The sequence below is a fragment of the Crassostrea angulata genome, chromosome 5 (genome assembly GCF_025612915.1).
Source record: "Crassostrea angulata isolate pt1a10 chromosome 5, ASM2561291v2, whole genome shotgun sequence".
Taxonomy (NCBI): domain Eukaryota; kingdom Metazoa; phylum Mollusca; class Bivalvia; order Ostreida; family Ostreidae; genus Magallana; species Magallana angulata.
The window spans coordinates 53,933,623-53,961,503 of record NC_069115.1 but is presented as its reverse complement, the minus strand read 5'-3'; the positions used below and the strand labels follow the sequence as shown (position 1 = coordinate 53,961,503).

Genomic DNA, 27,881 nt, shown 5'->3' with positions numbered 1-27,881 from the left:
GTCAAAAAATAAGTAATAACAACCGACGTTCAGGGTTATCGTTAGAGTAAACCAAGAGATAGACGGTTAGAAAATGAAAACTTTGAAGAACTAACTTATGATTCTCGAACAAATGTGTGCAAATAAGATGTTAAGTGGTTCAGAGCAATTTTAAATTGTAAGGAGACAGGCACAAGAGACTAAGCGTGATATGAAGATGGGGTTTATCTATAAACTGTGTGTCTTTAATATTGACGTCATGTTTTGAACGTTACCGTGCGCCGTGGTGACAAAACATGTTGTTTTTAAAAAGGGATAACAAAAGTACCGTTTCATCAAATGGACTAAAACTTCGCATATCAATAACATAAGTGTTGGTGCACAGATTAATCTGTTAAATATGACTTTCATGAAAAATATATGATATTCAGCAACATTGTCTTCGTATTTTTTGATTGACCCTCGTAAGTTAGAAATATTGAAAGTAAATAAAAATAATTTCTCTTTGGGCAAACGAAAAAACAAACCAAAATGCATCACGGGAATGTTTAGAAAAGGAAACCGCTTGGTTTTGTCCCCCGAATGATTGGGGTTATTCAATCCGCATGCTATGCATCGATTGTAAAGAAAGCAGACTTTAGAAATATTAGCGAACAAAACGTACACATGTTTATTTGTAATTTGTCTGATCATTTCGACCCTTATTTAAAGCGGTGTCAAATTCGTAATACAACCATACCCGTCTCGTCGTCAGGGGTGAAATCTAACATGATCGAGGCGAAATAACGCGGTACCTTTTACTGTCGTTTGTTTTGTTAGCAAATTTTGTACGTATTTTTCTTCATTGAAATTTGGCATAAATGACGGGTAAAACTACTGCAATGTCTATTATTATACATATACTAAGCATAGCCATCGTTTAAAAGAGTGCATAAAATTTGATATAAAATCGGACCAAGCAGCTTTAAAACATGATTGAAATTGATGCTGAAATTTTAATGTAAGTACCGGTTTACATGAACCGTGGACGGGAATACAGGTATCAAAAAGATGATACATGTTTCATCTAAAAAAAAAATACGAGTTTCTATAGAACACACATTACAAATGTTAAACAATTTCAAATAAAATAGAGGTTGACATCCAGAAGCGAATTCAAATTAATTTCAAAGTTGATATTTAAGCATGAAAGCAGTACCTTTGCTGATTCAATCATGACTGGTATGGAATTTTCATCATTTTATTCAACATGGTCTTGTATAAAATATCCGTTTTGTGATGGGGTCACGTGACCCCGCCGTGTTTTGTGAGGTAACATCGATACCCCTTTTGGGAGTCGGGGCTCTGGTGTTTAAATTGATTGTTTTAGAAATATTACACCACAATTTGTGTACGGAATATATTAAGTTAATTTAAAATGCGGTTAGTCTATCCTTTGATGAACAGATGGGTTACATAACTTACAGGCCAGACGCCTGAGAATATAGGATTTTTGTATTGTGATTCAGAAAAGTTTGACATAAATTCCCAGTCAATTGATGCCAAATAAATCGTGGGGAGGGACAGCCAGCAACGTTTTTGGGACGAGTAGCTCCCTGATAGAACGAGTGGACAGGTATATATTGCATTGATAGGGGCTGGAAGAGTGGGAACCTTCACTTACCAAAGGTAAGTGGCGTCGGAAGCACATTGAAAGTGTGTGTGTGGGGGGGGGGGGGCTAGTATAATAACCATCAGAAATCTTGACATGCAAAAAAAAAACCTAATTCCCAAAATCAAGAAAATCTTCATCCGGGGGGGGGGGGGGGTATACCTATACTTTCAAAAATTCTTACCTACCACCCCCCCGCAGGGGGGCTGAACCCTCTATCATAATGATGCTACGTGCCTAACGGTTAGCCCCCGGTTACGACGCCTATGATTCTATTTTCGTATTCCTGGTATTTTAACTAAAGTATCCAGCAATAATGTTCATAGATAATATAAAGCATAAGAATATATACTTAACATCCACATAAAATATTCGTCGTTCTTTTGAAAATTTCACATTTCCTTTGAGTATGGTTAAAATCAGGGTTTGTTTGGTTTTTTTTCGATATATCTGTATTTATGATTTTGTCAATTATCTGTAACAATTTCATGAGTTTCGGCAAATTTCAGTCATATAAAGCTTGGTACAAGTATATGACTTGAGTACTTGAGGTGTATATATATTTACAGACAAAAATCAAATTCAATATTTTTTACATGGCCTTCATTTCATTGCCGACCCGTGATTACTTAATATTGCAGCAAGGAAGGAGTCAGTACGTCATCAGGGTCATCACCTAGTCACCAGGTCGGTGTATCCTGACCAGGTAAATTACAGGTGCTCACTCCGAGCTCCAATGGCGGCCCTGACCCTGTTTCTGATGACTCTGGGGACGGTAGCAGCCACTGATATACTAATAGGTAGGTATAATGTTATCACATTATACGTCCCCTTTAGGTTACATACCTTTTATCATTGCACCGTTTAAAATGTATATTATATAGACTATACATGGATCTCTATATGTTCATACAAAACGGCAAACAGTGTACAACTCATATATTTATATTGGTGCTTATTTTTTGATGTTGTCGGTCCTCTAACACACCAAACATGTAGGTATAATGTCATCACGAATATGACAAAGGCTTGATTGCAAAAAAAAATGTCGTTCTAATCAAATTACTCAAGGTTAAACGCAAAAAAAAGTCGTAGCGAATAAAATTTGGTTTAATAATTTATAGTTTTCTATAGGCAAATAAAACACCACATTCATCAGTAATATGTTTACAGTATTCTATAGGCAAATAAAACACCACATTCATCAGTAATATGTTTACAGTATTCTATAGGCAAATAAAACACCACATTCATCAGTAATATGTTTACAGTATTCTATAGGCAAATAAAACACCACATTCATCAGTAATATGTTTACAGTATTCTATAGGCAAATAAAACACCACATTCATCACTAATATTTTACAGTATTCTATAGGCAAATAAAACACCACATTCATCACTAATATGTTTACAGTATTCTATAGGCAAATAAAACACCACATTCATCACTAATATGTTTACAGTATTCTACATGTATAGGCGCATAAAACACCCCATTCATCAGTACAAGTTTACAGTATTCCGTAAGCAAATAAAACACCACATTCATCAGTACATGTTTAGAGTATTCTATAGGCAAATAAAACACCACATTCATCAGTAATATGTTTATAGTATTCTACATGTATAGGCGCATAAAACACCACATTCATCAGTACATGTTTACAGTATTCCGTAAGCAAATAAAACACCACATTCATCAGTACATGTTTACAGTATTCCGTGGTCATATAAAACACCTCATTCATCAGTACATGTTTACAGTATTCCGTAGGCAAATAAAACACCACATTCATCAGTACATGTTTACAGTATTCCGTGGTCATATAAAACACCTCATTCATCAGTACATGTTTACAGTATTCCGTAGGCAAATAAAACACCACATTCATCAGTACATGTTTACAGTATTCCGTGGTCATATAAAACACCTCATTCATCAGTACATGATTACAGTATTCCGTAGGCAAATAAAACACCTCATTCATCAGTACATGTTTACAGTATTCTGTAGGCAAATAAAACACCACATTCATCAGTAGATGTTTACAGTATTCCGTGGGCAAATAAAACTACTCATTCTTCAGTTTATGGTAAAAGTATTCTGTAGGCAAATAAAAACACATTCATCAGTACAGGTTGATAAGACCATAACTGAAAAATATCCAACAATGAACATTTACTACGCTTGGTATCCAATTTACTTTCTGTGTTAAAATGCACATGCATAAGACTTAGTATAATGATGTATATAAAAAAGATCATTTCCTAAGTCTAGTCCACTAAGTTATGTTTTAGACGGATTCTTTGACTCGGACGATAAGGCGGCAGAACTGTCGTTTAGATGGACCTGTCAGAACGTGAACCTGAGAGACAGCCCCAGTAACCGGACCACGCCCCTTCTACTCATGTACACGGTCAACAGAGTGGGAAACATGTCTGACAACACAGGCAAGAACCACCAATCACAAGCCTTTAGATTTAATTGTTCCAGTCTCAATATATGAACAGTTTTAACTGAAATGTTTGCAAGCAGTTTTATAACCACGGTTTTGTCAAAAAAGAGAAATATTATATAATATACTTACTAGTTTTTCTTTTTTTAACAGTCTGTCGAAGGATTGAGGCAGGAACAAAGGTGCTGTTTGGTCCTAAGCCCGGAATAACTGCCTCTTATATGAAGTCCGTCAGTAAATACGTAGAAATCCCGCTAATTAATATTCATCATGAAATCCCTTCCGGGTCACCGGATCGTCAAGGGATTGGCGTCAGTTTCTTCCCTCACTATCTCGCCGTCAGTCGAGCACACCGGGATCTCATCAAGTTCTGGGGGTGGAAGAAATTCGCCATGCTTTATGTAAACAATGATGGTAAGTAATTTCATATTCAGTGTCATATCTATCAACTAGGTGCATAATTACTCTCTCCTCTTTTCTAGAAAACTAGTCCACCATTCCTCTTTTTTAGGAAACTAGTCCACCATTGCAAGATACATGATTTCTTTCGTTAAAAGAATGAAATAGAGACAGGCTCTTAGCATCGGTTGGTTTTGAATGTGTGTGTGTGTGGGGGGGGGGGGGTACCTCCTCCAAAAAATCCTGACCAAAAATAAAAAAGGAAATTCCTTTAAATCATGAAAATCCTTAAATCTTTATCTGTGGAGGAGGGGGGGGGGGGGGGTGGTCGTCCGTAGCATTACTTTAGCTTCAATTTCATTTGTGATCTGTTGATTTCATTATTTCCACATCCATTTGTTTTCCTGCTACCAAAAAGATAGGCGGTGGCGGGGGGGGGGGGGAGATTGGGGGTGGGGGCTGATATTTTTTAATATGTGAACTCAAGAAAAAATGTCTGCTGCGAGAAAAAGTGAATTCCCCTGCCTCACTATAAAGGCTATATAAAGAAATGAATAGGTGTTAAATGCCAGTTTAGGATATGGCACGAACAGCCTATATGTTCAAATATTATATAAATAGTGCCTGTTTGGGAGGGTAAGAGTTGGAATTGACACCCCCGGGCCCGAGAAAACCATTGTCAACCGACGCGAATTTTCGAGGAGTGTTTATTTCAACTCTTACCCTCCCAAACAGGCACTATTCATTTTATTCTACTGAATGACTTAATTTCAAAGAAAACTTTACTGCTTTTAGATATTATGGCGAACCCTACGCGCATTATTTACGAGCAAGTAACAATTCGTTGTGTTACCCATTGCCAAGTGTGTTGCTATCGCTGAGGATAATAGAACGGATTATCAACTGCGTCTAAACCAATTAGAATTCAGTATTTAACATGAAAGTATTATAATAGAAAATGTTTTTATTAAAATAAGATAAATTCTACTCATGCAATGTCATGACATGCAATTATGTATTTGTACATTTAATAGGTAACATATTAAATACCTGTAGCGTGTCGTTGCTAATTCCACACAGTGTGTTGCTATTTACTAGTACATGTATTCTAGTATTAACCTTTTATTTGGGAAATAATGAATGGATTTAAAGGAGAATTAAACGTATTCAAGTTCGAAGTGATGTCTCGTTCATGGTCTCTGTGAAATCTCATTTCAGGTCTAATTCGACTCCAGGAAATCTTTACTTTGTCCGTTTTGCCTGACGTCAAAATCAAGCTACGTCAGATTGACGTCAGGAATCCCCAGAGCTTCCTTGATCTGTTCACAGAATTGAAGGATGCTGGGGAATACAGAATTCTTGTAGACTGTCACGTGACCCACATCCATATGTTACTAAAAAAGGTAAAACATGTACTGTGGTTTCATTAATTTTCGTGGGTATCAATTTTTGTGGATTTTCTAAATATCAAAGTTTCAAGGATACGTAAATTCGTGGCAAATGATCCTATCAATACAAAATGTTAGTTGAAATTGCACTTTAATGAACATTTAATTTCGTGGATCAACTTAACAACGAAAACCACGAAAATTGGTATTCAACAAATATTGATGAAACAACAGTATCCCCACCTCAAAATACGCTTATAAAAACACGGATTTTACATGTTTATATTATATTTTTATATATTAAACTTTTAACATGTTTTACAGGCAATGCAGGTTAATGCACTGAATGAATACTTTCATTTTCATTTTACAAATCTGGTGAGTGTCCGCTCTAATTTTCCAGTCTTGACAAACAACATGTTTCTGTGAATAAAACTGAAACTAATTTAAGCCGTGGCTGTTAAGGATTTCAGTATCGTGGATTTTTCGCCGTTCATGTATTCCGGCGCCAACATCACCGGGATGAGGATGGTTGACCTTGAAAATCCCAAGGCCATTGCAGTTGTAGACAGATGGAAGAAAGATCTTGAGAGGAGCTCCTTTAGTTTGTCTCCCATCGGGCGCGATCAAACTCAAGTGTCAGTAAGTAGCAACATAGGCGGATCCAGAATTATTTTATTTTTCAAGAGGGGAGGGGGGGGGGGGGGTCTCCGACGGTTTTTTGAACTTGCAAATTGGGGAAGGGGGGGGGGGGGTTCTATGGCATGTTTTTGGTAATTTTATAATGTAAAGAAGAAATTTGAATTTTGCAGGAGGGTCTGGACTCCAGGCCCTGACCCTCATCTAGATTTGCGCATGAGCAAAGTCGTATTTTCGTTACTAATAGTAATGTAACCTTTTCCGGGTTCGAAGATTCGGTTGCTCTACCAAAGCAATTATAATAAAAAGCAAATTCCTCAATCATAAATTAAATTTGCAATATGTACAATTATCCAATCCCTATTTGAGCGCACGCAATTCCTTACACAAATTATTCTTTTACTAGTCGACACAACACATATCATAAATTCCTCGAAAGCCTTATGCATGTATGTAGGGTACTTGTGTTCTAGGTTTCAACCTATTTTATGTTTCACAGCGTCTTCCTCGGTTGTCGGTTCAGAGCTCAGAAACTCTGCTTATATATCCAAGTCACGTGATACTTGGGGGGATCTAGAAACAGGAAGCAGTAGTCTAGTATGAGAAGCGAAAATGATTTTGGTTCCGACATTCGTTTCAGTAACATCCCCTGTGAGAAAATTATTTCCTGCAAAATAAAGATAAAAGCAGCATTATTCGAAATCTATAGTTTTGACTCATTTTACAATGAATTAAACAATACGTTTAAATATGCCATACACACCATTCGTGTAAAAGAAACATTCATTTAGTACACAAACCATTGTGATTGCAGATGGGCGCTGCACTGATGTATGACGCCATTAAAGTCCTTTACCGCGCCCTTGACCTTCTTACCACGATGCGGAATGTGGACTTTAAGCGGAAGGTCAGTTGTGACGAGGGGTACAACTCACTGCCCTGGTTCAACGGGAAAGCGCTGGTCAACGCTCTAAAAACGGTAAATCTCAAAATCAGAATCGTCTGTATATACACTTATTTCAAATATTTGTATCTAAAATTGGAATCTTTTTGATTTACACTTACTTTAAAGTATTTTTTTAATGCGTGGACTAATCTGGAGGACTTATTTTATATGTACTTTGAAGGTAACTTATGAAGGACTGACGGGAAGAATTCAGTTGGACAAGAATGGAGATCGACGGAACTTTACTCTTGACATTGTGAAAGTCAGAGAAAAACAACTTTATAAAGTATGATAGCATGGTATTCAACAGGGATGGTGTTTTATACATGTACAGCCAACAGATTAGAGGAGCGATTGTTGTTAATATTCACTGTTTACTATATAAAATTAACTAAAGTTAAATTTTGAAATTCTGAACAACCTCTGGTTGATATGAAACTTCATGCTTTGATATATAAGCCTTTAGAAAAGAAAACGCTTTTTTCATTTTATTTTCATCTTTTTCTTTAATTTATGGGGTAATCAACATTTCTGAAAAACCCTCTTTTCTTTTTGTGTTTTAACTTTCATTTTCAAAACTTTTACAACGTACCTAGACTGATTATTGAAATATTTGTTTTGACTTCAAAATATATTGTTTTGCAATTAATTGTTCCAATGTAACTTACTTCGTCCGCATACATATAGATTGGCAGATGGCACTTCCGGCGGGGAGTAAAAATCACAGACAAGTCCGAATTTCTTAGTGATGACAGAGGCAACGTGCTGACCAACAAAACGCTTTCTGTCGTCACAGTACTGGTACGTCGCATTTATCCAAGTCACAGGCACGCTTCAAATTCATTCAAATAACTACCACTAAAGACAAGCGTCTTTCATTTTATAGTATATAAAAAGTGCCCGTTTGGGAGGGTAACAGTGGGAATTGACACCCAGCTGAGAAAATCTTATTATGATTGTCAACCGCCGCGAAGTGGTGGTTGACAATGGTTTTCGAGGGGTGTCAATTTCAACTGTTATCCTCCCAAACAGGCACTATTTATTTTATTATGCTATATGTCTTAATTTTGAAGAAAATTTTACTGCTTTTAAATGGAAATGACGTGAATTCTTCGGCGAACTGTAAGCGCATAATTTACGCGCATGTTACAATTCATTGTGTTACCCGTTGCCAAGTGTGTTGCTAACGCTGAGGGTAATAGAACGGATTATCAACTGCGTCTAAACCAATCAGATTTCAGTATTTAACATGAAAGTTTAATAATACAAAATGTAACAGAGAAAGATACTGCTGTAACGTGCAAGGGGGTCACTGCCTGTGATCCCCGCGGGCCCGTACCCGAGATAGAATCGGATAGCCCTGATTGCTGCCAATATTTACAAGTGCAGACTTGAATCACCGCTCCTGCACATATATAGGGACTCAACGTTACGCAGGCAGGGATGACCGCACACCTACGCAACTGAACAGGTACTAATGTTAACACAAGCAGGGATGACCGCACACTTGCGCCAACAACGCAACCTAACGCAAGCAGGGAGTGCCGCACACTTGCGCTAGAAAGGCCAGAACACCAGCAGGGATGACCACACACTAGTGCTCCGCCGCAACCACCACCAATACAAGCAGGGATGACCGCACACTTGTATTAATGCGACACAAAGCAGGGATGACCGCACACTTTGTATCGTAGGTTAAATCACACGAAGATTAGAAAGAGCAGGGATGTCCGCACACTCAATCTAGCCGTACCTGTTCAAGTTTAACCCCAAACAGTCGTTCTCGTTCCGCATTTGACACTGTCCCTATATATGTGCTGGCCAAGAATAATTTGTGGTATCTAAAAACGGGAAATCGAAAATAAACAAACTAACTAGACCTAACCTAAAACTACTTATGCCAAACAACTTATTTACAAAGAATATTTATTATTGTAAAACAATAATCATCACACTAATTGGTAATTATTGGAAACAATAATTAAATCATCAAAAATCAATAAATCAAAGGGGAATAACTTTAACCAAAAATATATTAATAAGCTGCCCGCTTCACTGCCTCTGCAAAGTTTTGAGCCCGGCTCATCTGGCGTACATATCAAGCACTCTATCGACCGAGCTAATACTAGGTTAACCCACTAACTTCAATTACTTATAGTAAGATTTTCATAAAACTGACTCTACCACATTAATATATGATCTTGTTGAATGATACAATGTAAATATTGCTATGCTAACAAAGAAAAAAAAATTAAAAATACGCAAACAAGTGTGTTTTCCTACTCTGTATTTTGTAGGAAGCACCTTACGCTTTCAGGGTGACAGAAGGCAATGGGACGGCACAGTATGAAGGGTTCTGTATTGACCTCTTGAACTCTGTGGCAGACATATTGGGCTTCAAATATAACATTACACCGGAGCCAAGCGGTACCTATGGCAACTGTGATGGCGAGCATTGTGATGGAATGGTCAAACAGCTTGTAGAAAGGGTAGGGAACTAATTACAGACTTATCGCAATGACATTTTCCTTACAAAGATGGAGCTTACAAACGCGTGCGCTAATTCGTTTGTTGAGTCATGCGTTTAATTGTAGCCCTTAATTTTTCATTTGTGCAAGTGTATTGCATTTTAATTTCAAAGAATGGCAGTAACATAATTTTATAAATATATTTGCACATTTCTCCCTTAACATTGTTTGTAATTAGGCATGGAACTTACTCCACCTTAAACATTAACTGTACGTACATTTTTGCAACTTCTAAACTATAATCATTGGTAAACGTTTTGTTAAAGAAAGCAGATTTAGCGGTAGCTGGAATGACAATTACATATAGCCGCGAAGAAGTCATAGACTTTACCAAACCTTTCTGGAACCTCGGTATCACAATTTTGTTCCGGAAGCCCATGGCGCCCCCTGCCGAGCTGTTCAAGTTCCTGTCCCCCTTCACTTCCGAGTTGTGGGCCTACGTCCTCGCTGTGTATATCGTGGTCAGTGTTATGATGTTTGTGATCGCTCGTTTAACGCCGTACGAGTGGGACAACCCCTATCCATGTGACGTCCACAACGAGGCTCTAGAAAACCAGTTCGGGATAATGAATAGTTTATGGTTTACCATTGGAGCTTTGATGCAACAAGGTAAAAAGTAGTTGATAAAAATAACTCAATTTCGATTATATTATCTTATCTTAATCCTATGTATGCATATTTTTCTTCACTTTGATTGCAAAAATATTTATGTTGTTATTCTTATACATAGTATGAAATAATTTCAAATTAGAACTGCATGCTTACATGTACCTTTGAAATAATACCTTTGCTTTGAAATAGGTTCAGAAATTTCACCAAAAACAACATCGACTCGTTTGGTGGCGGGTGTGTGGTGGTTTTTCACCCTGATCATGATTTCGTCCTACACGGCCAATATGGCGGCATTCCTCACCATAGAACGAATGGAAAACCCGATCGGGAGCGCGGAGGACCTGTCGAACCAGAATGAGATCAAGTATGGGACCCTAGAGTCAGGAAGTACGAGGGCTTTCTTTGCTGTAAGTCATAGAAGTCCACTGGACGTTTACTGTTTTTAAAATCAAAATTAGAAACTTAAACGAAGAAAATTAGGGCCGTTTTGTCATTTTTCTCTTTGAGTAAAATAAAAGTCCAAAAGTACTAGTAATTGCAAATATAACTTTGGTATTTTGCGTAATAATCACATTTTCTTTTCTTACACCGCCAGGAATCGAAAGCCCGACTGTATAAGAAGATGAACAACGCTATGAGGACCGCCACACCCCCCGTGTTCGTGAAGTCCTCCAATGAGGGCGAGCGACGGGTGATGGAGGGCAAGTACGCTTACCTGGCTGAGTCCACCACGGTGGAGTATAGGACGGCCCGGAACTGTGACCTCATGCAGGTGGGCCAGCAACTGGACTCCAAGGGCTACGGCATCGGCCTCCCCAGGGGTAGGGATCTTGCTTTTTTATGCTTAATTATGGTTATTTCAGATGATCACTTTATACAAATAGAGACAATTGTATACATTCCCTCAGTCACTTATTTTAAATTTACATGTATTACGGGTGTTATTTCTCATATACAAGATTAGAAAACAAACTTGTTTAGATAGATATATTTGGACGATGTCCTTTACGCGTTTACCAATTCTATCTGCATCTAACAATGTAGGGTTCCGTCTTGTTCAATTCGAATCTAGGCGCCACTTCAAATCGAAAGATATGCGACCCTTCTTAGCAACTTTTACCATGCGAATTATATTGAAGTTGTATGATTTCTTATGACAATGATGAAACATAAAATAAAGTAAACCATAAACATTGAGAATGTGAGACGATAGTATACCTGAACGTTGATTATAGAGTTCGTTGACATTTCTAAAACTGTTGTATTGACTGTATTACATTCGACTCTTAATTAACATACATGTATAGGTTTTACACGCTATAAGATTCTTGGAATTGCTTACCCTCGGCTTATACGTGTATGAAGAAATCTATTATGGTTAACTATTTTTTACTTGTAAATATGGCGAAAGTAGTATAGTAGCAAGAAAAGCAATCCTTCCAAAATGTACTGCCGAATTGTAGCGGCTTTTCAACAAGTAGATCCTACGGTATTGTTATAAATATGAGATTTGGTGTAAAATGTTTGTTTACATCGATAACTTTAAAAATTATTTGTTTTGAAAATTAACTCAGATTCTCCTTACCGAGACAAACTCTCTAGTGCCATCTTGCATCTCCAAGAGGAGGGTGCTATCCAGGCGATGTATGACAAATGGTGGAAACAGAAGAACATTGACAAGTTCTGTGACAACACTAAAACGCCCTCTACCAAGGCGCTGGAGCTCCGAAATGTAGGGGGTGTCTTTGTACTCGTTCTGACCGGAACGTTCTGTGGATTTGTAATCGCTCTCATTGAATTTGTTTGCAATGCCAGAAAAATATCTCGGAAAGGAGAGGTAAGACTCTGTATTAATTTAACTCGTAAATCAAAAATACTTAATTTTCTTAATGTTTTTTCGGTAAAATTTTTGTTGCTATGTCTTTACGTTGGAATAAGGCAATACCCGATCCTTGTCAGTGGTACATGTACATCAGTTTGGTTAAAAATAGTACCTGGTACTTCTTTCAGAGTACCCTGTGGTTTGAGATTAAGCAGCAGTTGTACTTTGCTCTGAGATGTTGTAAGTATAGAAAGGTCCCTGTTACCGTGGCATCAATGGCGGACATAGCAACAGAGGAGACGAGGACTACTCTCCTCCTGGAACCGACCAATGAGAAGGGAGCCGCTCTAGGGGATAATGGCGAGGACACGTGTTTGGTGGATCACGTGCACGGTAAAGACATGTCTGTACATCAGGCCGAGAAACAAAACACGTCACAGAGCATTGGGAAAAATGGCGAAATCTCCAATGTAGAAAATTCTAGCGAAGTTTGATAGTGCAATAACACCGAATCATGTCACACGTGGATTAATACTGTGCAATATTACTCAGAATGGAAATTGTGATGATTTCTCGTAAAATTTGCCTGAAATATTCTTATACGTCCTAACTCCATACGTCTTTGTGTAAATGGAATATTTATTCTTTATATTAATATTAGTTAACGATGGTATATGCTTACTTAAAATATCGTTCTTTAATAGTTTCATATGGATTATTTATTACCGATTTTCTTTAAATTATTTTGTTAAAGGGTGATTTCAACAAGAGATCCTAAGTAAATTAAATGATTTCTAACAAAATATACAGTAAAACAAATATCTCACAAAAGATTGGTTTTTAATTATTATTTTATTAATATTCAACGGAATTTTCCTCCATGTGGAGAAATAAAATAGTCAATAAAAACTATTGTTACTGAAAAAAAGCTTCATGTGGAATAAAAATACTGTACTGTAGATAACTAATTCATCGACATTTAAAAACAAAAATCCAAATTCTCACATCTGCAACATGTTCAAAAACATTAACAATAAAGTTTCATTTTTTTTTCATCTTGTGAATAAACAGTAATGCATTTCCTTTCATTCACATGGCATGCGCAATGCGAATAACACCCATGGAGTTAATGGCCATGTTAGAAATAAAAATGCATTGGTGAAAATGAAAGATAAACAGCAATATATATCAACGAAGCAATGGAATTATATCACAGACTATCACAAGTAATCCGGCAAAGAACGTGAAGATGATCCAAACATGAAATCACTTTCGTAGAACAGGGCGATCTAACGATAAAATGCACATCATTCAATGAAGTATTGAGACTGGTGGATTAAGGCACACTGACAAAATTTCCGTTTTGTGACGGTCCTCACTATTTGTCACGTCTCTGTATCGCTATACTCCACATGCATGTAAGACCCTTCCCCAAAAGCGAAATCTCTACCCCTTGACACGGGGGATTTTCTGAGTTCTCGGAGAGGGAGAATACCGTTAGATGAACTTGAGTCTTTTGGCATACCAACAGTTAGTGGACAGGAAGCTGAGTGTCCTTTTTTGCACTTTGCGCATGCCCGCTTGGATTTCGATTTTTTCGAAGAACCATGACATCGAACTGCAAACCTTAGTTCTTGAATCATTTCGGAACACAATGATTGCTAAAAATAGGAAGAAAATACCAGTTTAAATTAGAGAGCAGTTAAAGTACGATTCAAACCAAGGGTTTGTTAACAAGCACTTTAAATTCAATTTCATCTAATTTAAAACCGATTCCGAAATAGTTTAAAGTAATTTGAAAATAAATTAATTCAAATGAATTATGAAACTTTTTTTTTATTTATATGAGCAGCATTTTTATCAGGTTAAGCCAGAATTATTGAGTCTTACTCTGTCTTCCTGGGCGTTTTTCCTGGATTTCCAGATAAACTCCAAGAACGCCACCAGGACGGCAATCGCTAGTCCCCCAAGAAGCACCACAAATATACCACCCACATTGTTGACGTCCAGCGCGTTCGCCTTCGACTCGGTGGCCTTACGGTCAGACATGCATTTGCCGGTCCCCTTCCACCATTTATTGTACAACTCCTGGACCTTCCCGTCCTCCTGTAGGTGAAGGATCGCCAGCGACAGCTTATCCCTCAGTGGGGACCCTACACACAAAATCCGGATATTTATAATCTGAATTTCCCCATTTACACAAGCATTTATAAAAGCGATTTACAGTTTACGTATATTGATGTCAAGATATGATGTCTTCTTTCATTTAAAGGTACATGTAGTAAACATTCTTAACAGTGTGTCTTTTACTAATTAACAATTCGTAATTGTCAATGAGCCCATGACTCATTGACAATTACGAATTGTTAATTAGTAAAAGACAAGTGTATAAATGCCAAGAACATCTGAGTAAAGTTTTTTAAACAAATTATGACCTGCACGCACTAAGCCAACAATGCAATAATATCAAGAATATCAAAATGACAGATAGGTCATGAAAGGGAAGACACACATATTGATGCGTCTGATGTCTTAATCTTGTTCAGACAGCAAATTACCATAATCGAGAGATGGAAATAAACGATTCCAATGTACTTCTACAATGATATCTCTCCCCTGGGCTCATTACCTACTTAAACGGCTTCGTTAATCCGCCCTGGGAGCAGGAGAATGTCCAAACCATTAGTGCACTCGTGTATCATTTTGCCGAATGTATAAAACTGAGCGATGGTTCGCGTGATCAAAATGAACAGTGGAGAAAAGGCGCGAATTTGCTCTTACCCATGGGCGTGGCTACCCCGAAACCCTTAGAGTCCAGCAGACCTCCGACTTGCATCAGGTCACAGTTTTGCTGGACCTCGTATTCGATGGACGTAGACTCCATAAGGTAGGCGTAGTTTCCCGCCAAAACCTTCTCTACGCCGTCACGCGCATTCTTCACGAACACGGTTGGTTCCTTGGTCTTCATGTAGTGCCACATTCGACGATAGGTGTCGATTTTGGAATCCTTGAAAAGCAATAAAATTCGAATTATATGAATACATGTTGTTGTACATGTTACTTAATTCAAACAGAAACTATGCAATCTAATAGTTTAAATATACATGTAACATTGACGAACAGCGCAGATGCATTCAGGTTTCCGATTTGTACATTGATAAAATACTTCATGAAACATGATAATTCAAAATCAAAGTAAAAGCATGTACAGTTGGAACCTCGATGAGCGGGTTTCTTGTGAGGAAAAAGCCATAGAAATAACACTTTACACGACAGACTTCTTCAAATTTAGTACAGTACATGTACTAGTATCAACGAGAATTTGGTACGTCTGAAATTAAAATTTTGAACGTACTTTGAAAAATGTCATTGTAGACCCTCCCTCCAAGGTCCCGTATGCAATAGAGCTCTGTGCTGCTAACTGCTCTGCACTTTCTATCGGAGAAATCATTCGTTCCACAGTCAAAAACGCCGCTAAATTAGCAGTGTAGGATGAAATGATGATCAGTGTAAAAAACCACCACGTGGCTCCAACAATCCGGGTGGAAATGGCACGTGGGTTGATGTCCGAGCCCTGCTGCATTAGTGTCCCCACGGAGAACCAGAAGCTGTTGGACAGGTCGAAGGTGTTCTGTACGGTGTCTGTGTCGGGGTTACAAGGGTGGGGGTTGTACCACTCGTAGGGGCTGAACCGCGCCAGCACGAATATACAGAAACTGACTAACATGTAGGCCGCTATGACGTAAACCCATATCTCCACGGCCAGGGGGTTCAGAAAGGAGAACAGGCCGGGCTTCTTCCTCTCAGGGGTCTTAAAGAGAATGCTAATGCCAAGGTTGAGGAATGGTTTAGTGAAATCAATGTATTGTTCTCGTAGATAGCTGATGGTCAAAGCAGCGACCGCAATGTCGGCTTTCTGTAAAAAAAAAAACAAAAAAAAAAAAACATTATTTTAATGAAAGTTTTATTCATGTTAGATATGATAAATGTTTATAGCACTAAATAGTTGCATCGGCACTTGCTCTTTTACTCAATATCTAAAAGCACTCTTATATTGTAAATTATCTGATCCGTCACAAGCTGGTTCTACATTGTAATATCAACCAATGAAATTGTTCGTTATACCCTATCAATGAGTTCGCGGACGATGCCGTTCCACTTCCCATCCTCTAGCATCCCATACAGCCCGTCGTCGACCGGAACTATCTTGTACTCAAACCCAACAATGGCCGCCATCTCTCTCAGTAGGTCCACACAGAATCCCTCGTAAAGGTCATTGCCTAGCTTAGAGCGGTCAACCCCGGGTTCAAGGTCACGTATCATGACGTAGGGCTTATCCTGAAAAAGAGGCAATACCACTGTACAGGAATGTCTATCCTTAGTGTTTGTTATCCACAACTACGTATAGGATTGACAATCCATTTTTCAAATAGTTTCTGGTTTAATAAAAAATATCAGAATTTAATGAGCAGTTTAAAAATAATATTTAAAAAACCCCTTATGATTGTTTTAATAAACTAACAGTTAAACATATATTACACACTTCTAATTCTAAACTAAAGAAAAAATCTACAGTCATTAACCATTTCTATATATGAAAAAACTTTTAAAACACGCAATATCATGCTAACATGTACTGGCCAATATAATCGAAAGGAATATTTCTGAAATATTGCATAAAAATATAAATATTGGGTGGAGATTTTATATCTCTGTTACGCACAGCAAAAGATATTGTTAATTTACATGTACATATGAAATGGATAATCAAAAACAAATGTACACAAGCAACAACATATGATTTTACTTTTGTCTGAGATTTATTTATTCCTTCTTTGCATGATAGTTTCTATAGCATTAGCTGATATAACAACTTATACATTCGTGATTTAAGATATTTGCATTTTGCAGACTGAGCTATTATAAAACAGAGCCAAGGACAGTTAAATACCAAGCACCATAGCATCATTCGTCAGCAAACACAAACACACGCATATCATTCCCGACACGTCTTTTAGTATTTAAGCGCAGACATGTTCACGGTTAGTAAACCAGGGATATAAATTCTACATCAGATTGCCTCTAGGTAATCATTTCTACAACCACTGTTATAAGGTTATAAGGTCTCCTACCAATTTTGTGGCCACTATCAATGGACGATCTAAGTTCTGAAAATAGGAGATAGAGAGAATATGTTTTATCCTATGGAAACAAAGCTTTTATATTCCGTGACGGCAGTTATTCCGTAGAATTTATAATCTCTTTACTGTTACCATTCGTGAATATAGTTTTATTTTAGTATGGCAGAGCGCAATTAATAAAAACAAAAAGATAGCCTGATGTAGGTCTGAAGTCGGTATACGTGACCTTGAGTAGAATAACCCGAGATCACGCCCCGACCAATTGACCCGTGACCTCTGACACTTACAAGAACGGTAGTCACTACCAAGGTCTTGTTTCCGAATGGGAAGTTCTCCTTGATGTAGCGGTGGGTGAAATTAATGCCAGTCTTTGTGTTGGAATTCCACGAGCCGACCTGTAACGAAGAGAAAATGATTTTTTAAATTCTTGCTTTTAGTCAGTGTAAAGGTTGTCGTTTTGCAGCATTACTAAGGTGGAGTTTCCTAAAACTCCTATATGTTACATTTCTCTGATGGACCCTTTCCTGGATCAAGGATCATGAAATACCGGTATCTTCAATAAGAGGTTTAGCTTAAACTTTAGTAAAAAAAAATATCAGCCTAGCTTTCATCAAATACTTTTTGAGTATTACATGTATATCAGACTGACATTTGAAATCCAACATATCAGGAAAGCAGTCCAAACTGTAAAGTATATCATTAATCTGCAGTTTTGTAAACAAAGCCAGAGATACGTCTAAGACTGCTTCATGATCATGGGGCCCGATAATGACTGAGTATTTCATTACTTTGCTTTATAGTGTAGAAGTGTCGGTGAGATTTTTCAATCAACTTGAGGTAATTTTTTCCGTAAAATGTATTATTACAACTTAATATTTATATACTACCAGTATGTTGTTTGATTCTGTACTTTTCTAAATTTTATCTGATTATGAATACCCATAATTCAGTAAGTTCCAGAGGGACTTCTTACTATGCAATAGAAAATATGTTTATTACCGGAATCATCATTTTCATCGTCATATATTTTTGAAATTGGCAAAAGTAACATGAGAGGTGAAGGAACCCAATGACAAAATCGAGTTGAATTTATGAATTGGCCTATCATATGATATAAATGAATTTGCAAAGAAAACTATGACTAACATTGATGCAAAAATGTCTACTTTTCACTGGTTATTTGCATATAAGTGGCATTGGTCAAACGCACCCTCTAAAATAACCCCTTTGTAAGAACAAGTAACGGCAAAAAAACTTGCTATTATACCGTATACTGTATTTAGATAAATTAAATACTACGGATAACATCTCCAATACCTAGTACTATTTTTGCAATGAGCTGCAAAAGGAAAATATCTGTGACCTTCTCTTTACGAAACTTTTCCTCTTTGTTGTATATTACGCACTTCCATGTTAACTGACCTTTCGGAGCCCCTCTTCCGTTAACTGCATAACGTCCAGGCTAAAAGTTTGGCGACGTCCCTTCAGGATTCTAATATCTCCCGTTAATCCACGGATTTCTGTCTAACACGAGATGGAAAAAGCAATGCATAACGTTGATACCAAATTGTATGGATGGATCAAGACTACATGGATATATTTTTTCAGCTTAAGTTTAACACGTTGTTAAAAGCAACAAAATAAATTCAGTAAAAAAATATTTTCTTGCTTACAAAACGAGTTAAAGGAGATGCAATTTCTTACATTTAATGAAAAGGTTAGCAAGAACAAGAAATGCATGTGACAAATATGTCCTTTGATATTCCTTACTTTTTGCAGATAATCGTATAGATCCTTCCCCGATCGCCAGACATCCTCGCCATCACATGACACATTAGCAGGAATATAGACTTTGTCCCTGGACAGGTCTCGTAATGCTTTGGCAAATAGCAGCACGGCATCAAACACTAACGCTGATTCGTACTACACATTGTAAAAGAAAGAAATATTACTTACTTATATGATTATTTATACAAAAAAGTCAAATTGTTAAAAAATTTTAAGTTATCCAATTAAAAGCTTTTAATTCTGATACAAATAACAAATATTCAGATGAGATTTTAAGGAGAGAAAAAATTCTCAGAAAAATAAAATTGAATCTTTATCTGTAAATATCAATTATGTAATTCTTGCAGATTTCGATGATGTAATTATTTTCTGCAATATAATCAAGAACATGATTGTAAATATATCTATTTCATATTAGAAAGAAATTGTTTCTTACTGGGATCGTGTTATAATCTTTGTCGTATAGAAGCTTGAGTTCCGTGTCTCTTTCGTAGTAATACATTTCTTTTATGATGTCACGTGTGTACTCGTCATTGGGATCAACCAATCGGAATCCAGTAAGGTTCACATAGTTATACTTGTAGTCATACAAATTAATCCCTTCGATGTCCTAAATAGAAGATATAAAGTCATTTTTATAAGATTATAATCCACATGGTAAAATATTTGGCAAAAAAATCATTAACACGAAATGGCATATCGGTGCTGGTATATTCCTTATAATGATCGCACGTAGCGCCACAGTTCCTTACCAGAGTTGTCAGAATGTAATGGTGATATGGGTCGATCATGCCCTCCTGGAGAGCCTGTATAAAATAAAGATAAGTGAATTAAAATCATAATGCTGTTATAGAGATTTTACTGGCAAGTAAACTCGTTGAAAATATTCTTACTCTTGGAATTATACGTTAGATAGGAACAATAATTGGATAGTGAAACACTGTTTGAATTGCGTAATCTGTTAGTAAATTTGATTTGAATACAATAATGTTTCGCTTGCAACCATTTTTTAAATTAGATAATTTTTTCTCTTCCTGAAAACTTTACACCAAAGGCATTTTGATTTTTTCTAAATGCCATATCTAATTTTTCTTAACCATCGATGAAAATAAATGAATGTAAGTACACCACGTTGTTAGAATAGTGTTCTTTCCAGAAAGTAGAACTTTTTTTTTTTTTAACTTTGAAGAAAAGCAATTTATTCTCCGGATAATCCAAACTTATAACACACACCGTTCTAAGCAATATGGCAGTATTTGAGATGTTCATGTCGACAATGATGTTGGTCCAGGATTTGGACTTGGCCTCTTTCAGAACCTCCCGGATGTTGGAGCTATCGCCTTGGCGGATGAATACTTGTCTCGTCACATCCTTTGTTACTTCATGCAATATATTCTGCATTTTTAGCAATCCTAAGTTTCAAATAAAATTTGCTGCTTATATATACGGAAAATTGCGAACATTAAGAAAAATTAATTCTATAAACGTGGCATATATATGTAGTCTTTTAAAAAATCGTATATTTGTCCGACACAATTTTTATTTACAAACAGTTAAAGGTCTTTTAATAAACTCTGTCTGGACAATATCTCTAAAAAAATAATATGACATACTAGTAAAGATAAATTAATCAATTTATCTTTAAAAAGATTCTGGGAATAAACATGTATTCAATTAGAAATACAATTTACCTCCTTGATGTTCGTAAATGAGGAGAACTGATTTCATTTTATAGCTGTCAATGAGATCAATGTACGCCCTAGCTAACTGGTCTGATTTTGGATGGATATTAATGGAAAAACCGGAAAGCAACGTCTGCGCAAGCGTCGTTTCCCGGTATTCGATGTGTGGAATGTGTAGATGTGAACACATGGTGTCAGTGAAGGCGGCTAGATGCTGAGACCGTGGTCCCAAAAGTGTGGAGATACCCATGGTGATTTGATCACAAACTGTAAAAGACAGAATCATATTGATAAAAAATGGTTAGAATTCGCATACAAATACCCAATGGTAAAAGTGTACTTGTCTAACATGTTGTCACTGTCTCTTACACAAAGCATATTTTGACATTGTTTTTTTTTTCTTCATTTTTTGTACATTTGGCGTGTATTTTATCATCAAACTCTTGTCACTTACTTTTGTAAATATGTTTTAACATTTCTATATTTAATCAGTTTAACGTCTTACATACAGTTATATTATATGAAAACTGAATCTAGTTGGATGCCTTTCAGTTTCTTTTTTAGGGATGAAAAATGAAAAATGATATTTATTTTCAATACAGTAAGGTAGTGGAGAAAAGCGTAAAACAAAATAGTCATTTAAAACTACCAAGCAATAAGTTTTGAACAACTGACTCATTTACTTTATATGATTAGATCACCTGCAGACATTAGGCACGATCACTGTCAAACCGTAAGCCAGTAAATGCGCTATTAAGTAATAAGGAATCATTCTTTTAGTATTATGAGGCCATAATTTTGGTCGGGACTTGGTCAAATCCAATAAAGCCCGAAGGGCTTTATGATAGATTTGACAACGCTCCGACCAAATTTATCGCCTCATAATATTCAAAGAATGATTTCTCATTATTATATTCATATTTTTTCTACATTTTAAAACAACATTTTAAATCAACTATTTTTTTTTCATGTAGCACACACGTTGTATTACTGTGATGTTGTAAATTTTGAATTTACCGGTTGGCAGTTAATACAAGATTTACAAGCTGTCATGTTGTAAATTTTGTATTTACTACCACACCTTAAACTCAAAATTTACAACATGACATTACAGCGGTGCAGCCATACTATACGACACGCCCATTTTCTGTCGCTCATCTTTTATGAAACTATTAGGCTACATGCTTCAAAATTAATTCGTAATGTTATCACAGACAAAGATAGTTAAAATGTAACTATTTGCCATTCACTTTTCTCCATCGACATATTTAAGCAATTTCTTCCATATCTGATTTTGGTTCAATGCACACACTCACAAATTCAATGCCACGTTTGAGATGAATGGAGGCTGTTAAGTTGCAAGAATGAAATGGTTAAAAAGTCGTCTCAAATAACGAAGGTAATTGCAAGTTGTTTCTTTTTTCAAATTGAATGAAATCCAACGTTTTTTTCTTGGATTAAGATTTTTCTTGGTTTCTAGATTTTAACGACTTACAATTTGCAATTGATAAGTAAACAAAATAGCTTTAAATATACGACTTCGTAATTTCTCCTCTTGAGATCGTATTTGTCAAATTAATCTATATTTAATTGGCAGCATGTCCCCATTAAGAATAAACTATTGCTTCATATCGGCAAACGTCCAATTTTTGTAGTTTATGAATGAAGCGATCCACGGCAGTTTGCTCAGAAGAAGAGGTGATGTACGACTTTGTGAATACAGTTGCGGATCACAGAGATATCAAAGCCATTATGCCCTAAAAGACTCTTAGAGGAAGAAGTTTTCTGTTTCTTCTACAACTAATGCCTGTCAAATTATCGTCGATTTATAGAGAGAAATTCGCGAGTTTTTCTCCTATTTTACTGCAAAACACAACCTCTAAAACAAATTGTAGCTTTTTTTCGTTTCTAAGTTCCTTTTCTCAATGATGTAAGTGGAGCTTTAAAAAAATTGAAAAACATCTCTGTCCTATTTTTTGGCCATTAAGGTATCAAATAAATTTACAAATAGACCTACTCTAAAAAACAAATGTTATATTAAGGTATCGCTGATTTTCTCTTCTAGAATCAGTTGCTTGCAAAAGAGATTAAAAGTAAAGTAAACGAAATATTTAAAATTATGTTTTTTGTAGTATACAGAAAAATCAAACGCGCATGCGTACTAAGGCAAAATCGACTCTTAATTAATAAGATTTCGTCTAAGAATTGCTTTTGTTGGTTCCCCTCGAATTTATATGCATCATTTACACGTAGAAACTTCACACACGTCATAAAGATTTACATGTGTTTTAATCAATCCAAAGAACTTCTGAAAGCTTATATTTGAGTTTATGCCTTGGTAAATGCCATCATTACAGATAGTTCCGCCTCTAAAATAGGACGAAAATATGTCTAATGAACTAAATCATTACATACTTCTCTATAAAATATATGCAGACCTCTTCTCGCGATCGGTAAATTTTGTGTTTTTACATCACTTAATCATAGAATTATGGTTTATAAGGAAAACTATTGAATTGATACTTCAGAATGATAATTATTCGAAATGAACTCATACTGAATGATAAATACTGAATAATGAACTCAATGAATTCATAGTGGTCCACATTCACTACATCAGTTGTAAATAAGAAGCTTGATCAAGACTTTGGCTCGGTATTTGTGCCCAAGGTCGTTTATACTACACCGATCCTGTCACTGGCTCATTGAGACCTACTGTGGAATCATTTAAATTCGTGGGAGCCAATTTTCATGGATAGTGAGTTTTTGCTTATTCATGGGATGTAATTTAGTTTTCAGTTTCAGTAAGAAAACTAACTATTTTAAACTTTCTTTCATCGAGGAATTAAATTCGTGGGTGGAGAGTTACCCTCGAGTACGGAGCCACCATCTATACTACTATACAATGTTTTAAAATAATAGACTCGAATTTTTGGTCTTTAATACCGATAAATCCGAAGAATACTGTCTTTTGGTTTATATATTTAAACATCATTGGTACTTAAAGATTACCAATTTGTTTTTATTTTTTCTCAGTTAAGCTTCGCTAATTAATAATCAACGAAAATTCCTCAAAAAATCCCGGAAATCAGCTGGATTTTTTTTAATTTTACAATCTTGCGCTTGTGCAATACATTTACGCAAATGAGATCATTAGTTTATGTTTCCACAATCTCATATTTGCATGAATAAACTCAGAAATGATTATACAAATAAGGGTAAATTTTCATTGGAAATTTGCTCTATATTCTGTTCATATATATTATATAATGATTTCTTATGAGAGAAAGTATAAAATAACAATTAATATACATTTCAACTAAGTTCTTACTTTTGTCTTCATAATGACAAAAAATATTTGATTACATGCAAAAAAATTCACATTTTATTTCTTTGGAGAGTAAAGATAGAATATGTTTTATCGTAAAAATGAACAATGTCATACAGACCCAGTTTTACGATAGAATGCGTTCCGTGTATTGTCTCTGTAGTAAAGATAATACGTGTACGTTGATAAAAGAAAGTGTTGAATTCTTCCATCATATGGATTAAATTTTTTAGATGAAAGGTATTTACAGTCTCAAAAAGGTTTATTATAATGAATTTGACTGTTATTTTCAATGCAGCTTCATTAACTTTCTTCAAAATCGTTCCGGAGCGATGCTGCAATTTTCTGCTACATTACGGGTATATGGAAGGCATTTTAACTGTGGTGAGGGCCTTTCCCGAGACACGGTTAAATTATTCAAACTAAGGAAAGTGTAGTGAAACTAATAGCATTATTGTAGGCTTATAGCTTTGTTATGTAAATGTCAATAACACGATGTGTCGATGTATCTATTTCGTAAATGTCCAATATGCAATATCAACCCGTGCACGCACGGGTCAAAGTCTAGTGAATTCTGATGATTCCACAGGATGTCATGACCCCGAGGAAAGATCACGTGCGTGTGGTTACGATGACAACCTGAATATTGTTCTTACTGTCCATGGAGGATGTAAAGGCATCTTCTGCCGACAGGCGGCGTGTGTCGTAGTTGAGTGTGGCTCCCCCCAGTAGGTTTTTCTCGTGGTTGATTCGGTAGACCGCGTACTTAAACGCATTCTCTGTAGTGGACTCTTCATGGCCAAATAAGCCTCCTGCAAAAGATTTTAAAAAACCCATAAAAGATCTATCCATAACAAATAAATCAAAGAGGCGTTCAAATTAACCTGCAAGTGTATGTAGCTAATACTTCTCACTTAGTTTATTTGTTTGCTGATAAGGACCAACAGAACAAATTCTGAATGTTGACCTTTCAGAAAAGATCAACAATACAAACTGCAATTAGCATTCCAACTAAAACCAGTACACTGATGAAGTATCAAATGCATGCACTTTGAAGACTGTTCTGCAGTCTTTAAATAACATCAACTGATCTCAAAGAACGATATCCACGACCATTGTACGATACGCAATAGGCCTTCAAAGACCGCTCTCTCTCTCACTCTCTGAGCGTTCGATGGGTAATCGTGCACTAACGTACTGCACAGTGCGATTGAAACCGTACACATCAAATATTACATCATTAGGAGCATTTCAAAATTTATATTTTGTAAGGATAAACTATCACTATGAGGGTGACTTAATCCTCTTGCGTAATGTCTAGCCAACGGACAGCTCATACGCACCCAACGCCCTGATTCGGTAAAGAATAAACTAACACTACGGTTTCTAGATATATAAAACTAAGCCCCCAGTGCAGCCCATGGGGGTTCCGGATTTGAATAATCAAATTTCGACAATGCAAACCTTGCAATTGAAAACGTGCCTCTTTGTGCTCCGATAGGAAGATCTGTTAGGAGGAAGTTAATACAATTTACCTTCGAAATTGCAAATCAAGGGCTGAAAATGAATTCAGAGAGATGTTCCGTGTAACAGAATTAATTTAGACGTGTTCCGAGTGGTGACTTCGGAATACACCGTGTCACTAGACAGGGATGATTGATGAAAATATAATTAACCTCGGACAGGGTTCAATTTCCGATGGACTTAGAAATTTCCCTTAAAATTTGCCTCCGTAATTCTAGACGATCATAATCAATAAAGACCTCGAAATGTTATCGTAACACAGTTAAGTCTCTCTTTGTTGTATTTACTCAATGCATTTCAGAATATATAGCCATCTTCTTCTTATAGGCTTAAACATGAAAGGGTAACTTTTCAACAACATGCAATCATTTATTATAAAGCTACAGAACCAGAACCCTGGTTAGAAGATACCAATAGAAGGCACAACTGGCTCATTTCCGGTTCAAACTTTACAACTTTATTGGTCCTTGCCATCTGCCCCAATTTTTTTTTTCAAAATCATGAAAAAAGGTACAAAATTTTGTTTTTTATTTTTGCAATTCTGCTGCTATGGTCAAAGTAAACAAGAAAATGAAAGCAAATTTTTGTATGAGGTGTATTAAAAAGAAAAAAAAAATATAATTGATGCGGCACAACTTTGATAACCTTTTGTTTTGGTAGTCTTGTACCATTGCACAAGTTAGTTCTATGTGCCGTTTTAAGAAACTGTAGGCATTCTAAATATATGTTATTCATTAAAAACGAATTAGACTACCACATATGTAGCTGATCTCTCTCATATTTCATTGAAAATGACGGTAAAAACACAGGTTTTAACCGGGATTGTAACAAAATTAAATATGCCCCGGTACACAATATAAAACCAAGCTATTGAATTTAATATCTCAAATTTCAGAAATCTGTAGGCTTCATTCATTTACTAGATTTTGATCTAAGATAAAATTTCAGTCATCATTATTATTATCTTGGCCACTGATTTCAAAGATGCGTTTATACACTACTGCAAAGAAGAAATGCATTACATCGATCTGGGCATAATGTGCGTGATAATTGTAATTAGTAGGTAATAACTATTCCAGGTATCATACTACGTTTAAACACAAATCACACACTGATAACAAGTTCCCGTTACCTAGTCTACTTTCACTTTTCAAACTTGCGCAATTACGTATAATAATGATTTCCGCTTTTTTGTGTTGCTTTGCACCAGGTATAGAATTTTCGCTGATTTTTTCCTGTGTATCTACCAAAAAACGCGAGTGTTAGACGAAATCTTATCGGTGCAAATGTCAATATTATCTTAAACTTCTGCCAATTCCACTCTCAACCGTCTAGCAACCATGTGGATGCAGGCAACAGCGAAAGTCTGACCAGTATCTCTATTGTATTGTGTAATTTCCCTTTCCTTTGTGATAAACGTATGAACATTTTGTCAACTCAAAGGGAATATAAAAGTAATAAAAGTCATTATTTTTATATCATATCTCCGAAATGTATATAAATTCCTAAACAAGGAAAATCAGCACAGGGCGACCCAGATTTTTATGTTTGATTCTTGAACCGCGTATTGAATTTTTTTTTTTTTTTTTTTGGCAAAATGAGATAGCCTGGTTTTCAGATAATTTCAGAATCATAACCGTCAATGACAATATGTTTTCTGCAGAAAACGCCTGTTAATGCTGCTGAAGAGTACAACTCTCGCTTTCTGTAGACATTAAGGCTGAAAGAACACCCCGATCCCGATCAATATTGCGACGAATTGACGTGGGTGTTGGAATTATATAAGTGGATATTTATTGTTCCTATTACAACAAACCTGAACGATGAAAGTTGTGTTTCTAGGGGGGAAATAAAATTAAATGTTAAATTATAGATAACTTAGGTCTGAAGAAAGAGATGGTTGACAACATTTAACCATTTATGTATCTATAACGTTAGATCTGGTTGTACTAAATGATGCCCTATTCATCATGTGACACAAATAAAACATTCTAT

The 27,881-nt window shown here is 36.1% G+C and overlaps 2 protein-coding genes across 4 annotated transcripts in view; one reads left to right on the top strand and one right to left on the bottom strand.

The window, feature by feature from the left end:
• The window catches only part of LOC128186385 (uncharacterized), a 29,414-nt gene extending 16,339 nt beyond the window's left edge, over positions 1–13,075 (top strand). The window contains 16 exon segments of the mRNA XM_052856195.1: positions 2,311–2,346; positions 2,349–2,430; positions 3,932–4,084; positions 4,243–4,503; positions 5,707–5,891; positions 6,201–6,254; positions 6,342–6,518; positions 7,330–7,494; positions 7,643–7,747; positions 8,149–8,262; positions 9,759–9,950; positions 10,256–10,598; positions 10,791–11,008; positions 11,197–11,422; positions 12,176–12,438; positions 12,612–13,075. Of these exon segments, the coding sequence (XP_052712155.1) occupies positions 2,311–2,346; positions 2,349–2,430; positions 3,932–4,084; positions 4,243–4,503; positions 5,707–5,891; positions 6,201–6,254; positions 6,342–6,518; positions 7,330–7,494; positions 7,643–7,747; positions 8,149–8,262; positions 9,759–9,950; positions 10,256–10,598; positions 10,791–11,008; positions 11,197–11,422; positions 12,176–12,438; positions 12,612–12,917 (2,880 nt within the window). The 3' untranslated portion in view covers positions 12,918–13,075.
• Positions 13,076–13,254: 179 nt separating this feature from the next.
• LOC128186382 (glutamate receptor ionotropic, kainate 2-like) overlaps positions 13,255–27,881 on the bottom strand; it is a 30,008-nt gene continuing 15,381 nt past the window's right edge. Inside the window, exons 2-15 of one of the 3 annotated variants that reach the window (XM_052856189.1) lie at positions 25,019–25,174; positions 21,044–21,301; positions 20,586–20,764; positions 20,105–20,158; positions 19,789–19,962; positions 19,335–19,487; positions 18,987–19,088; positions 17,852–17,959; positions 17,556–17,591; positions 16,549–16,761; positions 15,779–16,339; positions 15,205–15,430; positions 14,314–14,576; positions 13,255–14,084 (exon numbers count right to left, since the gene is read on the bottom strand). In XM_052856189.1, coding sequence (XP_052712149.1) covers positions 13,809–14,084; positions 14,314–14,576; positions 15,205–15,430; positions 15,779–16,339; positions 16,549–16,761; positions 17,556–17,591; positions 17,852–17,959; positions 18,987–19,088; positions 19,335–19,487; positions 19,789–19,962; positions 20,105–20,158; positions 20,586–20,764; positions 21,044–21,301; positions 25,019–25,174 — 2,759 coding nt within the window. In that variant the 3' untranslated portion in view covers positions 13,255–13,808. The remainder of the gene's footprint in view (positions 14,085–14,313; positions 14,577–15,204; positions 15,431–15,778; positions 16,340–16,548; positions 16,762–17,555; positions 17,592–17,851; positions 17,960–18,986; positions 19,089–19,334; positions 19,488–19,788; positions 19,963–20,104; positions 20,159–20,585; positions 20,765–21,043; positions 21,302–25,018; positions 25,175–27,881) is intronic. The other 2 variants (XM_052856191.1, XM_052856190.1) reach the window with 2 other exon arrangements.